Consider the following 14405-nt stretch of genomic DNA (forward strand, 5'->3'; position numbering starts at 1 on the left):
CCGGCCGGCCATGGCCCTAGCAGGTGCGGGCGGGCGCCGCGCGGGAGCCAGGCAGAGCGGGAAGGAGCCAGCGCCCCAACCGGCGGGTAAACTGCCGCGCGGGCGCGGGGCGGGGCCGGGGGCGGGGCCGGCGCCGGGAGGGGGCGGGGCCGGGGCGGCGTATAAAGCGCCGGCGGCGGCGGCGCGGCCTGACGCAGCGGCCAGCAGCCGCGCCGGGAGTGGGTCCTCGCTGGGTGGCGGCGCGCGCGCCTCGTGGTCTGGTCCGGCCGGCGGCGCGGCGGCATGGCAGGCACCGGCCCGAAGCGGCGCGCGTCCGCGGCCCCCGCGGCGGCCGAGGAGGAGGAGCGGCAGGCGCGGGAGCGGATGCTGGCCACGCGGCGCGCGGACGGCGCGGAGGGCGCGGACGGCGGGGAGGGCGCGGAGGGCGTGACCCTGCAGCGGAGCATCACGCTTTTCAACGGCGTGGCGATCATCGTAGGCACGATCATCGGCTCGGGCATCTTCGTGACGCCCACCGGCGTGCTCAAGGAGGCGGGCTCGCCGGGACTGGCGCTGGTGGTGTGGGCCGTGTGCGGGGTCTTCTCCATCGTGGGCGCGCTCTGCTACGCGGAGCTGGGGACCACCATCACCAAGTCGGGGGGCGACTACGCCTACATGCTCGAGGTGTACGGCTCGCTGCCCGCCTTTCTCAAGCTGTGGATCGAGCTGCTCATCATCCGGCCCTCTTCGCAGTACATCGTGGCGCTCGTCTTCGCCACCTATCTGCTCAAGCCGATCTTCCCCACCTGCCCGGTGCCCGAGGAGGCCGCCAAGCTCGTGGCCTGCCTCTGCGTGCGTGAGTACCCGCCCGGGGTTGCGGGGGTGGGCACCCAGCCGCGGGCGGGAGCGGCCCGCGGAGCCCACGTGGGTCTCATTCATTCGTGTCCACCTCATCTTGGGGATTCGGCGGTGAGTCAGCGGGGTCCCTGCCCCAGTCTGGGGGGGGGGTGTTCCACTTCCTCACCTCGTCTTTTCACAAGCAGACGGCTCAACACACATCCCCTGCCTGTTGTGGTCATCCACGCAATGTCTGCATAGCGCATTTCCTGTTGAGGTTCCCAGGACTGAGTGCTCAGACAGAAACTGTAGTTAAAAAAACATTCATACATTTCTGCTCTTGAAATCGGCTTATCAGGAATCAGCAGAGGCTGGCTCATACAAAACCAATAGGAACAGAATTCTGTGTTGCTCATTTAGTCAGCAGTCTCAAAGTCCTAACGGAGGGGTAGTTGGCTGCAAATTAAATTTGTGTGTGTTGAGGGTGGAGGGTGGGTTGCGGGGGTCCCAAGTGTGCTGAAAAACAGCCCCTGGTCGTATCCCTAATGATGGTCATGGTCTGGGTATGTTGGCGGATACAGCCCTGGTGAACTATGAGTGCTTTGCAGAAACAGTTTTCTTGTGGGATTTCAGAAAAAAATCGTTTGTACCAAAGATGATGTGGTTTTCTTCTCTTTTTTGGCTGTTGGCACTTTTTACACCTACCCCTTGGCCAACATCTGAGGAGCCTTGCAGGATGGAAGCGTCCTGCTTTCAGAGCTGCCACCTGATGTGAGGATTTGCCTGAATGTTGCTAGTGCATAAAGGTCCAGAGCCAGCAGGGCTACGTTTGTGGTTGGGGTCCTGGCCACGAAACTCAAAACTCTCGGGGACTGTGCATTAACGAGGAGTGGCCCCTGATTGGCAGTGCCTGCTGGTGCTGCGGGGACTCCGGAGTATGTGGACCCTATTCCCTGCACGAGCCACACTGTAGTGTGGCGGCAGGCACCCTTCATAAACTGGTGAGTCCAGAAGGCTCTGCTTGGCTGCCTGACATCCCACGCTTTCCGGAGACCCTGAACAGAGCGGCCACGCTGAGTGAAGAGCGTTATTTGCCCTTTTTGGGGCGGTCTCAGGATGTGAATCTCAGCTTTAAAAAAAGCCTTTGTCCAGATAGGAGGTCGATCTGCTTGAGGACAGCAAGACCTGTGGTTTCAGGTGGGGCTTTCAGATGAGGGTTTTATGGGACGACACGTTGATCTGAGAAGGGGAAAGCCCCTCTAAAGCAAGATGAGTTTTTATGATATGATTACGATAATTATGTTACAATATGATTTAATGTTTGGGCCCAGTATGTAGTAAAACAGATAATGTCTTTAAAGGCCTGTTCTCTCTCTAGTCCCTTTTTAAACTTTCAGGTTTAAGTAGATGGATTGCAGAGGGACTGTGGTGGGTCCAGCCCCCCCTCCCCCGCCCCACATCACTGTGGCACTGCTGGGCCTGGCCAGGAGTGCTGTTGTGGGCACCCCTGCCAGGGTAAGTTGTGAGTGGGGGTGACGTTTTCCATGTGCTGATCCGCTCTTGTGGCTCTTCTTCCCTGAACCAGCTTGGGGGTGTGTTACGTGGGCCTAGGTGTGGGTGGGTGGCTTTCTCTGATGGAAAGAGGATTTCCACTGAACAGAAAGGGGCTCCCTGTCAGCCAGGATGAGCGCTAATCCAGAGCCTGTCTGTGTGGAAAGGCACAAGGGCTGGTCCGAGGCTCACAGAACTTGGAGCTCCCCGGCACAGGGGGACAAGCACGGAGAAAGGTTATGGGTGTCCAGGGAGGCAGGCTTGCCCTTGTAGGGGCATTTGAGAAGGCAGTGAAAAGCCACAGAGAGTTTCTGAGTGTCCTCTAAGTATCCCACAACGGCTGGGTTCTAGAATTTCTCCCCAAGAAGACGAAGGGCGCTCTGCTCTGCTCTTGTCCGTGAGCCCACCCCAGGCCTTGTGGCACCCTGTGGGAGGGCCTGGTGGCCCGCTCCTTCCATTGGTGTGTCATGGGTACTCGAGCAAAGTCTCAGGTTTGCTGGTTGGTCTTTTCAGTGCCCTGGACACGACCTGCTGCTCTGAAACAGGTCGGCTTTGGTACTTAGTACAGCTCTGCTGCTGATAGATGTGGGAATAAGGTCCGACCAAAATGACCACTATGGGGCCCTTGTCTGGTGTGGCTCTGGTGTTTCTCAGTGCACCGTAAAGGTGAGAGAAACTCGCTCTGTAGGTCTTGATGGCTGTGTGGGATCTGGCCTGGGACTAGGCTTGTGTTATCGCTAAACAAAAACTTGGTAGCGTTTGCTTGAAAGTATGATGACGCTGGTTTTTTACTTTGGGGCAGAAGCCACTCAGACTGGAGTTGAGATTCTCGTCAGCCTTAATTTGCTTCTGGCAGTGTATCCAACATTCCTGGGCCAGCTTTCTCTGTAAAATGGGTCCATCCGTGTCTGGAGAGCCCCGAGCTAGGAGCACACAGTGGGAGCTGGTCCAAGTCCAGAAACCTGCATGGGTCCTTTTGTCAAGGGAGGGGCCCTTAGGAGGGTCTGAAAGGGCCACGTCTCCCTCTGCTGCGTCGTCGTCACTCCTACCCCAGACACAGGTGTCAAGCAAGTGCCTACAGACTGCTGGGTGCCTACCTTCCTCTTCCCCCTCCCTGTTGCCCGGGGGTGGGGAGGGGGTTACTGGGCCCACTGGGACAGCTGCAGCTTGGGCTCACCAGGTGCTTGCAGAACTCGGGGTGGTCTGCTGGTGGCTCTGGGTCCCCTTCAGGGTGAGGTCTAGAAAGCACTTTGGTCTGCCTTCTTATGGGAGACAGGGTTGCCAAGGTTCCCCTAGAGTGGGTTAGTCCCCCTGCTGGAGGGCACCAAATCCGAGTGGGGTGGGGTGGGTGTCATCCGCGGTCCTGTAACCTGAGATGTTTTCCACCTGGTGTCCGGTCAAGCCTGCACTCTGCGTGTGAACAGACCTGGGTTCTGCTTCAAGAAATTTGCTTGAGACTCTAAGCATAGTTTCCACATCTGTGAAGTGGGAATTGGTCACAGCTCTGCCTGGGTAAACGTGCGGGCTCTCGGCCACGGTGTGTTTATCAAGCACGGCGCACAGGGTCCCTGCCACATGGTGGCTGTAATTTATTCTCAACACCCCCCTCCGTCTGCTGTTCACCTTTCACATTTTGAGCTGCCCTAGAACTTGTTCTTCCCAGTTTAGCAAAGAGCAGGAGGGAGAGAGAATGGAAAGAAGGCAGCAAGAGCCAGAGGTGAATGCCAAAGGTCTCCCTCTCGTGTTGGGGTCTGAGCTGCGACATGCCTGTCCCACAGTAGTCCCTTCCTGCCTCGGGGGCAGGAGATTGACTGCCCATAGGTGAGGGGCACAGATCAGGACGGGTTTGGCTGGCTGTGGGTTGGGGCCAGCCAATGTGAGGGTAAGTCACTTGGGGTAATGACTAGAGGGGGACGGGAGGTCATGCTCTACCCCCCAGTCTTCTAGTTGACTGGCTCTTCTCCATCAGCTCCAGGCGTTGACCCACTCCTGGGGTTATGGGGCACCTACACCATGTGTCCACCACTGTATCGCCTGGTTCAGGGCGTCTGAACGCCTTCCAGCCGCCAGCTCTGGGCCCATCTCTATTCTGGGTGTCTCCAAGTTGCTGACGACCCCAGAGTCACAAGCCGAGAGTTAAGTGCAGACGACAGCCCAGTCATAGCCCTGAAATCTGACTTTCCCAGCCAGACACGAACGTGCTCCGGCCGGCAGAGCAAGTCACGCCGAGAGTCACGGGACTGGAACTCGGCCCCGTGGGGTAATTCACAGCAGCGTGTGACCTCAAGGAAGCGGGAGACGCTGGGTGGGCATGTCTAACCCTTTTCTCCCTGGGTCACGGACCCCTTTGATAATCCGAAGGAATGTGCAGACTCTGCCCAGAAATGTGTTCCAGGCGTGTGGACTCCAAAGTGTGCGTAGTCATGGGGTTCTCACACCCTGTCCCCCAAGGGGGGCAGACATGGATCTGGTGTCTCCTGGCGGCCATGTGCTCGGACTCACACCTCTCCTCACATGCTCCTGCCCCAGCCTTTCAAACTGGTGTTGTCATCCCTCTTGTTTGGCCAGGGAAACTGAGGCAGCAGTGGGCTAAGAGCCCACTGCGCATGCCGAACCGCCTTTTGTCATCGCCTGTGTGGGGACACATGGCCGCATCTTTGGCGGGAATGGCAGATGTCAGGCTCCTGGGGTGGTGTCGGTCACCAGGTGCAGGCGTCCAGTCAGCCAGGGTGAGAAGACGCGGGGATCTGAGGTTTGTCCCATCCCGGACTCTGTGGGGAGTGCTTGTCCCCTGACTGGGGTGCCTGACCCCCCTTAGCACAGCTGGCTAGGGAGCCTTTCACCTTTCCCTCTTCTTTCCATCCAGACCTTTACCTTGCAGAGGAACTTCGGGGACAGGGTAGGCCCACAGCTGCCCCCCGGCACGCGCCTCTTCCTGTGCTCTCGCAGATCTCCAGTCCCTTTCTGCTTTCTGTGACCCACAGCAGGTGCTGGGAACCAGGGGCTGCGTGATTCTGCACCACTCTGGTGGGTGTGACCTTCCTGGGCCCTCTCTGGATTGCTGGCCTAGAGTGCTGCCCGGAGCGCACTTGACCCCGCCAACCAGACCACCCCACCCTGCACCACTGCCCAGTCCAGCAGCTGCTTGGCTCCTGGCAGAATCCTGAATTCTTGTTTGGAGGATGGCCATCCCAGCAGGCCCTCCAGTACCCATGTGCCCTAGGGAGGCTCAGAGTGTGGGAGGCGTCTTTCCCCCACACGCTTGTCCAGGCAGACCTGCTTCCCTGCAGGGGCATTTTTCGGGGCCACACCCACCCCTCCCGCTATGTGAGGAATTGGCAGCACCTTCCCACTGGGCCCTTGGAGCACAGTGCTCGCAACCTGATCCTGCTCTGAGTTGCCCTGACCTTGGTTGCTGGCTGACATCTGTCGCTGCTGAGCCCCAGCTGATTGTCCGTGATTGTGAGTTACTGAAACTGTAGTCAGAACTGAGGCCACTACAGGGAAACATCCTGAAGTCCACCGTGACCTTGTGGCCAGCCTCGCGCTTTGTCCATGTCCATGTGAGCTGCCCACGCTGGCCAGGCCTCAGCCCTCAACACAGACACATTCAGATCCTGCCCAAGTTACTAGGGCTGCTGTGGGAGGCCGGGGGGGGGGGGGGGGGCGGGGGGGGCGGCTCTGTCCCAGACCCTGTCCCCCAGCTTCTGTGAGTGCTTGGGCTGTGTGACCTGGGGCTGGGTGCTTAGCTTCTCTGGGCCTGTGTCTCAGAGCAGGTCATGCATGCAGAGGGTGTATGAGTCAGATGTCTCCTCACTGCAGGGACAGGTGACAGAGGGACTGTCTGGAAATCGAACACGACAGAGCACTTGTACCTGGTGAAGGGAACCGTGGATGGGTTGGGGGCCAGGAGCTGTGGCCCTCCCAGGGACAGCAGTGGGTAGAGACGGGGCCTGGCTAGAGCCGCCTCTAATCTGGGCACCCTCGTGTTACAGGCCTGGGGTAGGGGGTGTTTCCTGCAATCATCTTGGACCCCGAAGAGCTAAGGGAAAGGATCAGGGACCCTGGACTGGTGTGGGCGAGGGCAGCCAGGTGGGGCCCGGGCGGAGCGGGTGTCCCCCCACCAGGGGGCTGTCTGCTGGCTCGCCCTGAGGGGGGCCAGGGTCGGGTCTGGGGAGGAACGGGGGGCCAAAGCACAGCGTGGTTAAGGAGCATTTTGTCCCGGTGGACCGGTGGGGCCGTCACTGCCGAGGCACAAGGGAGTTTGAGGACCTGTGTCCGGCCTCATCGCCGGCGAGTGTCCTCTGGTCGTCAGGGAAGGGGGTCCCTGGCAATGAGCTGTTTCCAGAACACGAAGGGAGAGGGCTCGTGAGGCCGGGCTGTCCTCCAGGGCGGGAGGCCTCGCCGAGGTTCAGCAGCGTGCAGCCCCCGTGAAGACCTCAGGGCTGGGGGCTGCAGACTGGGTCCTGTCCTGGGGCAGCCTTACCTGGAGAAGGGAGACGTGTGGACACGTTGTGTAGCTCCGGTCAGGCCCTCTTGCCTAACGAGGGGCGCGCCGTGGGGGCATCCATCCAGGATGCTCTTGACTGGCCCTGTCCTGGGCACAGTCCTGCACGAGAAACCCTCCGTCCAGGGAGTGCAGACGAGGGACAGCCTGCTTCAGTCTGAGGCCTAAACCCACACAGGACAGCGTCCCTTTGGAGGATGCTCAGTACACGGGCATCACATGTGTGCACGTGGGGGGTGGGTCCCTGGGGGATTTGCCCCCATTGGTAGGCGTCAGAATCACCTGGTTGGGAGGATTGATGCCCAGGCTCCCCCGAACTAGCAAGGTGGTTGCACAGGGCTGGGGCGGGGAAGCCAGGGTTGAAGGCCCAGCCAAGGCTCCAGAGCACGGAGTGGGACTGGGGAGGCCTGAGCGTCCTCTCCCCGTTCCCTGGGCTGTGTGACTTTCAGCCGGCCAGACAACCTCTCTGAGCTCCATTTACCCAAATATCAGACGAGTCTAGATGCTTCCCTGTCCTCTCGGGCTGCGACCCCAGCAGGTTTTCCCTCCGCTTTCTCCTTCGCTAGAACTGCTGGAGGTGCAGAGGGGTTGGGCTAGGGGTTTTCAGGCTCTGAGGGAGACCCTGAAGCATGGAGTCTCCTGAACAAAGCCTGGTGCGTGCTGAGCAGAGCTTCACAGTCGGCAGTGTGAGACTGGTGGGGTGCTAGACAGCGAGTTCTCATGTTTCTTCACCACCACCCCCCAGCAGCTGTGCAGAGATCAGACACACTGAGTAACCAGCCCAGCGTCACACAGCATGTCAGCACTCGGGGGTCACTTCAGAGCCAAGGGAGGGCTTCCCTGCTGGTTGTCCTGGCTGTTCTTGGGGCCGGTGGCCCCTGGGGACCTGCCTGTGCTCCAGGACTTGTGCCTCAGAAAAGCCCCTCAGAGACGCTGCTGTTTGCTGGGGGTCTCCTGCTGGCCCCAGGACTCGAGGTTGGCAGCTTTCCAAGCTGGCTAAATCTGCCCCTTGCTGGTGTGTCTGGACATGAACGTGCTGGCCCCATTCCTGACACCTGCTGACACCCCCACCCCCCAGGCCTGGTGAACTCCGTGGTCAGGTTAAAAATGGGAAGAAATGTGAAGACTCGTGTTCCAGGGCGGGTCATGGGGAGTTTGAAAATGGGACACTGGCCTATCAGTAATTTTCTTCCACAGAGAAGCAGTGAATCGACAAGATGGCGGGGGGGGGGGGGGTGGCTTGAAAGCCAGTGTCCTCACTTGCGTGGAGAGGTCACGTCGGCCTCTCCCACAGGCCTCTAGCGGCCTCTTGGCTGGGGAAGCCTTGGGCCGCGTGGAAACAACTCCCTGCCACTGGGTGGGTCTGGAGCAGAGCTCTTGACCTAAACCAGCTCGTGTTCTAGCACGTTCCAGAGGTGAGGTCAGCCTTATCAGTTTGGTTTGGGGTCATGCCCATTCCTTTTCTTTAGAGCCCAGCAAAGGTGAAGTCGCCCTGAGGCGTCCCAGGGAGTGTGAGATCCTATCTGTCACTGGGAGGGCCAAGAAAGTTAAGGCACAACAGAAGTAGTGCTGGATGGGGGAGGTGCAGGTGATCACGGCCATCAGGCTGCCTGTCGGGAGCGCGACTCGCGGAGAGCCAAGAGGACATCTGCACCTGCAGGGGCCAGGGGCCAGGTGCTGATAAACGAGCCCCCATGAAGCTCTGGGCCCCTGCATGTGCTGGGTGAGCTTGGATAAGTAAGGCGAAGGCAGGACAGGAGACTGCGGAGGTCAAGTGGGGCCAGGCTGGTGGGGGAGCCTTTGAGTCCTGCTCAGATAATCTCCTTTCCAGAGGCAGAGGCCATGGGCCAAGCCCGCCTGTGCTCGAGGCTCCTCGCAGTGCCTGGGCAAGCCCACGGTCCCTGGTGCTGCCCTAGGAGCCTGCGCACCTGCAGCCAAGGCTCGGGGCCCAGACCTAGAGTGAGCACGTGATGTTGACCCATGGGGGGCCAGGCTCCAGGCTGGCCGCGCGGGCACCCGGGGACCCGGCTGGCGGGGCTTCCTGGAATTGGCACAGCCCCACGGCCACTTCCTGTCCCTGCCAGCGAAGCTGAGGTCAGACAGTGCTCATTTGTGTGGCGTTGCTGTGTCTGCCCCGTCTGGCCGTCTTCTGCCAGCTGGACCCCGCAGGTATCAGGCGGCGTTGCTCACAGGCCGCAGACCGACCTTGCCCAGGTGTTGGCCCTTGGTGTCCAGGGCCCAAACACCATCTGCAGAAAGCACCTTCTTCTTCAGAGAGACCCATGAGGAGCCCGCCACTGGCTCCTAAGCAGGGCTCAGGCAGTGAGGTTCTAGGCCTGGGGGCTCTGAGCCTTGGGCCCTTCCATCCTGGGGGGACAGTCCCTGCAGAGCCTTGGGCTGGGGACGAGTGGGCTCCATCCTTGCAGCCCCTGGGGGGACATTGGACTGAGTTCCTGATCAGTAAGTAGGTACCCAGATGGTGTGGTTTTGGATGGTTCTCTTGGGCTTATTCATGACCTTCCCCTGGCGTGTTTGACCTCAAGTCAGCAGGGGCAGGGGGTGGGGGGGCTTGGCCTGCCCCCCAGGGTGCACCGAGGGCACCGAATGATAGAGCCTGAGTACACACCAGGTGCTCCTACATGGCTCTTGTGATCAAGATCGCGGCTGAGTTTGTACGAGCATCCACGCAGCCCTGGTTACTGGGCCTAGTACGCCCATCAGCATTTTACTCTCAGTTGGAGTGTTTTTTGTGTTTTGTTTTGGTGTGGGTTTTTTTTTTTTTTTTTTTGGTAACTTATTTTTATCTTAAAATTTTTTTGCTGTTGTTTTGGTGTTTTTAAATGAAAACAGGCACCCTTCACATATCAGCCCTCCCCCTGTGGGTGGAACAGCCGAATGAATACGTTTAACAGGAGGCTGCTGTCTAGGAGGGGTCGGGGCTGTGGTGGGTGATTGGGGTCACTGGCGTGGCTCGGGGAGGAGAGGTCAAGTGGGGCCAGGCTGGGGAGGGAGCCTTTGAGTCCTGCTCAGATAACCACCTTCTCAGGCAGAAGCCACGGCCAAGAGGAGGCTGGTGGCCTGTGTGCTAGTGGGGAGTACGTCCCCTCTGCTCAGGGCACCTTCTCTGTGTTCCCCCTGCGTGTGCCTTTGTGACGTCAGCAGCATGGGGGCCACACCTGGGACGGGGAAGCAGCGTGCGGGTGTCCCGGGTCTCATCAAGCACCACCGGTGGCAGCACCCCCAGGACACCCCACACTCAGGGTCAGGGAGGGTCACAGGGTGCTTTCTGAGGGGAGCCTGAGAATCACAGGTTGGGGGTGAGCCAGCGCCCGGGGCCCGAGCGGCCCCCTGGGGATGTGCAGCCTTAGGTCTGCTGGCAGGAATCTCAACAGAGGTCACCTGGTCAGGCAGCCTGGAGCCGGGGCTGGAGCTTGCAGCCAGGCTCTCCTTGTGACCAGGTGTCCTGTGTGGCTGTGGGGTCGTCCTTCCCTCACTGCGCAGCGCCGCCCACCATCGAGGTGCAGGGGGAGCCCCTGAGACCCTGGCTCCTTCGCTGAGGTTGAGCTGGGTGCTCCTGCTGGCCAGGGAGGTGGCCCGTGTCGCAGCAGGATGAGGGTGGGATGGACACACCCCTCAAGGACAAGCTCCCAGCGTGGTCTGCGGACCGACCGCCAGGCCCAGCCTGCTCCTGGCGGTCCTCGGGCAGCCAAGAGCTGGCTTATCTCCCTGGCCCCAGCTGTCAGCACGCATGAGCACAGCCCCACTTATCTGGGGGTGCCAGTGTGGGGAGCCTTTTTTTTTTTTTTTTTAAGATTTTATTTATTTATGTGACAGCCAGCGAGAGAGAGAACACAGCAGGGGAGTGGGAGAGGAAGAAGCAGGCTCCCAGCGGAGGAGCCCGATGTGGGACTCGATCCGGGAACGCCGGGATCACGCCCTGAGCGGAAGGCAGACGCTTAACAACTGCGCTACCCAGGCGCCCCGTGGGGAGCCTTCCTGATGGCATCTCCGTCCGCAGGCCGGCCAGTGGGCCCGTGCCCTGCAGCTGCGGTCCGCGGCCCCCTTGTGTGACTCCGGCACTTCTCGTCCCCAGGCCATGGAGTGCCACGAGTCGAGTCCGTAGGGACAGTGACCACACCACTAACCCTCAGTGCCTTCTCGCCTTAGGCCCAAATCCCAGTGTCGCCATCTCACACACCCAGCAGCAGCCCCCCGCCAGGCGTCTGGTCAAGGTGCCGGAGCCAAAGGCAGGACGGGGAGGGGCGCTACCAGCTGCTTTGTGAGGGCCAGAGACAGTGGGTCCCTGATGAATGCTTTTGTTTACTTAAGATTTTATTTCATTTTGAAACTTTTTAAAAAAGGAACAGCATGGAGAATACTAAGGCATTTATGTACTCGTCAGCCAAAGTCAGTGAACATGAAAGTTTCATCAAGTATTTCACTTACAAAGCCCCCTTTGTTCTGTGAGCAGGTCCCTTCCCCTCCCGCCTGCAGCCCGCCTTGCCTGTCCATGACCTGGTTATCTTGAATGTGACCTCGAGCTGCCGTGGTGTGAAGAGAGGCTCTCTGCACCTGCTGGGCAGGGCTCAGGACGCGTTAGTGGGAGCAGCGGGTCGGGTCTGGGCACAGGCAGGTGTGCACCTCTCTTTCCTGATGGAGGGGCAGTGGCGTGGAAGAGGAAGGACCCTGGGCCTCTGTCCTGCCCCAGTGACCACTAAGCCCAGCACAGCATGGGTGGGCACTGCAGTAGGAACGACCGTGAGCCGGGGGCTCCGGGCAAGCCTGCTCCCCTTCCTGGAGCCTCGGTTGTCCTCTGTGAAATGGGGAGAGGGCTGGGAAGACCCCAGAGGAGCAGGCGGAGCAGAGGCGGCAATCAGGGCTGGCTGCGTGGTGCTGGCTGGGCTGTTGCAGTGTCCAGAGCCATGCCTGCGTGCCGCTGCCAGGAGAGCAACCTGCAAGAAGCCGCGCTCGGCAGGGTGTCCAGCAGGCGGGGGAAGAGCCGCCTCCCGGGTGCGGCTGGGCGACACCTCCCCCACCCGCCCTGCCTCCCTGGGGCATGAATGGGGGAGTGATGCAATGGGCCAGCCTCCTGCCGGAAGTGCTTCTGCATACAGAGTGCTGGCCACCTGGGCCTGGTGAGGAGGGGCCAGAGGCATGTGTGCCTCCGTGACTGTCACAGTCACCCCGTAAGGAAATGTGACGCCGTCCCAGAAAACCCCGGCCCCACCCTCTGGCTGTGCAGAGGCCTCCTGGGATCCGGTGGCAGGAAGGCCCTTCCATCCCGGATCCCAGCCATGCGGCCAGTGGGATCAATGAGCACCAGACTGAAATCATTCCCCTGGGAGGCTAAGACAAGGGAACTCTGCTACTTCTCCTCTCCCTGTCCGCCACTGTGATCACCGTGGGGCTGCCAGATACATGCCAGAGTCCTGGGTCTGCCCCTACCATCTTGGGCCTGTTTCCTCTTCTGTGCAGAGAATGGCAGTGCTGATATGGCTGATGCGGGACAGCCATCTCCCCATTGGTTCTGTGGGCCTGGACTAAGCATGTCCCCACTCCCCGCGGCCACGTGAAGGTCCCTGGTGCTGTTTGCCCTGTGTACATTTGAGCCTTTCCCGGCCAGGCTCAGCTCCTCCTTCAGTCCTTTGGTGTGGACACTGTGTCTGGACGGCAGCCTCCCCGCAGCAGCTCATTTTACTGCGTGGCCTGGCAGGTGCAGGTGAGACCACAGCCTACGAACCCAAGGGGCTTGGCCGGGTTCCATGCCAGGCCCAAACGCCACTGCTCTTTGCTGCCCTACCCAGCGCGGGAACTGCTGAGTAATGGCAGCTACAAGTGACGACTTTGAGAGCAGTTTTCAGTCTGAACTTCAGTGCAGAGCACAATCTTGGTCGGCCGTTGCATCAGCCAGAGCTCAGAGCAGTGAGAAACATGGCGGGGGGGGGGGGGGTGCTATTAAGGTGTCAGTTAATTTCCTGGAGCGATAAGCTGGTGGCAGGGTGAAGTGAGCTGGGAGAGTTCTTGTTTTTCTTCTACCTGAGCTGTTGCGTCTTACCCAGTTCATTAGTAGGGATTTATTTCTTGGGGCCTTCCTGCTCGAATTGTAAAATTTCATTGATTGACTTTAGCTGGGGAAAAGCCCCCTGGGGTCTGCCAGTCCTGGGTTAGTTCTGTGTCGAAAAGAGAAAAGATGTGCAGACTTTCCAGCGTTTCTTACCTTCAGTGCAGCCCGTGGAGAAGCAGTGGGAGTAGGGGGCTCGTGGAGAGGCCCTTCCCAGGTCCAGGCCCTGCGGGTTAAAGGCAGAAGACTAGCCCCCAGGAAGGCAAGGCCCCGCTCTGTGCCCTTGCAGGTTCCCTGGTGTGAATGCTCCCAGGCAGCCGATGGCAGGCGCCTTCCGGAGGGCGCCGTTTGCGGAGCCAGGCAGCAGCCTAGTGAGCTCACCTTCGGAGCGTCTCCCAGCAGCTGAGAGCGCGCGCGAGTTAGGAGTAGTGAGTTGGAAGGTCTGAGTGTTGAGGGTTTGTTGCCTTTGTTTTAATATAGTTTTGCTTCGCTGTAAGTGGCTGGGATAATAGCCAGCTCGCGAGGTCCCCACACACTTCACAGTGTCTTCTGCACGCCTGGTATCTCAACATATGGATGCCTCCACTTTGGGTCAGGGCCAGGGGTCTCCCGGGAAGCCAGGCAGGGCCTGCTTACGCGCATCTGGGCGCGTTTGTGGAGCCTGGCTTAGCGGCCCACCTGTGCCCCCCCAAATCTCACCCCCCTCCCTTCCGGGTCGGGGGACCAGCTGTGATTGGTGTGATTTCCAGTTTTCAGCATATGCTGTTAAAATCCCCAGCTGGGCCCACCTGAGTGTTGCCTCTTGCTGACTGCCCTCCCTGGGCCTGGCCTTGCCTTCAGTCCCCATTTCGTGTGTCAGAATTGCCCCCCATGGTCCCACCCTTGGCTTGTCATATGGATTCATGCTAACAGTGCCTCACTTACCTGTGTCCTCTGTGGGATTCCAGAAGGTTCCCTCTGCAAAAAGAGTTTCCCGCTTTCGGGAAGTTAGGTGGGCTATGTGGGCACCTAAGTTAGGCTCAAATGGTGAGAGGTGCACACGGGTGAGCACAGTCTCCTTCCAGCAGCAGAGGTGCCTTTGTGTTTATAACCTGCGCTCTGAAGATAGTGCCTCAGGTGTGCAGCAGGTGGGGTGGGGGCAGGGTGGGGTGGGCTTTGCTCAGAGTCCGGTAGAAGGTTGAAATTCATTCATTAAAAGTTCTTAATGTCAGGGTATCTGGGTGGCTCACTCCGTGAAGCTTCTGCCTTTGGCTCAGGTCATGGTCCTGGGGTCCTGGGATCGAGTCCCAGGTCAGGCTCCCTGCACAGCGGTGAGCCAGCTTCTCCTTCTCTCCCTCTGCCCCTCCCCCTGCTGGTGTTCTCACTCTCTTGGACGCACATACTCTCTCGCTCTTTCTCAAATAAATAAAATCTTAAAAAAAAAATCTTTACGATAGCCCAGGGTGTGTGGGATTATAGCTGTTTTGAGAG

At 59.7% G+C, this 14405-nt stretch overlaps 1 protein-coding gene across 1 annotated transcript in view; it reads left to right on the top strand.

Annotated features, from left to right (window-relative positions):
- The first annotated feature begins 203 nt into the window (after positions 1-203).
- Positions 204-14405, top strand: part of SLC7A5 (solute carrier family 7 member 5) — a 33237-nt gene continuing 19035 nt past the window's right edge. The window contains exon 1 of the mRNA XM_026494632.4: positions 204-835. Coding sequence (XP_026350417.1) covers positions 283-835 — 553 coding nt within the window. The 5' untranslated portion in view covers positions 204-282. The remainder of the gene's footprint in view (positions 836-14405) is intronic.

Source organism: Ursus arctos, unplaced genomic scaffold (genome assembly GCF_023065955.2).
Source record: "Ursus arctos isolate Adak ecotype North America unplaced genomic scaffold, UrsArc2.0 scaffold_19, whole genome shotgun sequence".
NCBI lineage: Eukaryota > Metazoa > Chordata > Mammalia > Carnivora > Ursidae > Ursus > Ursus arctos.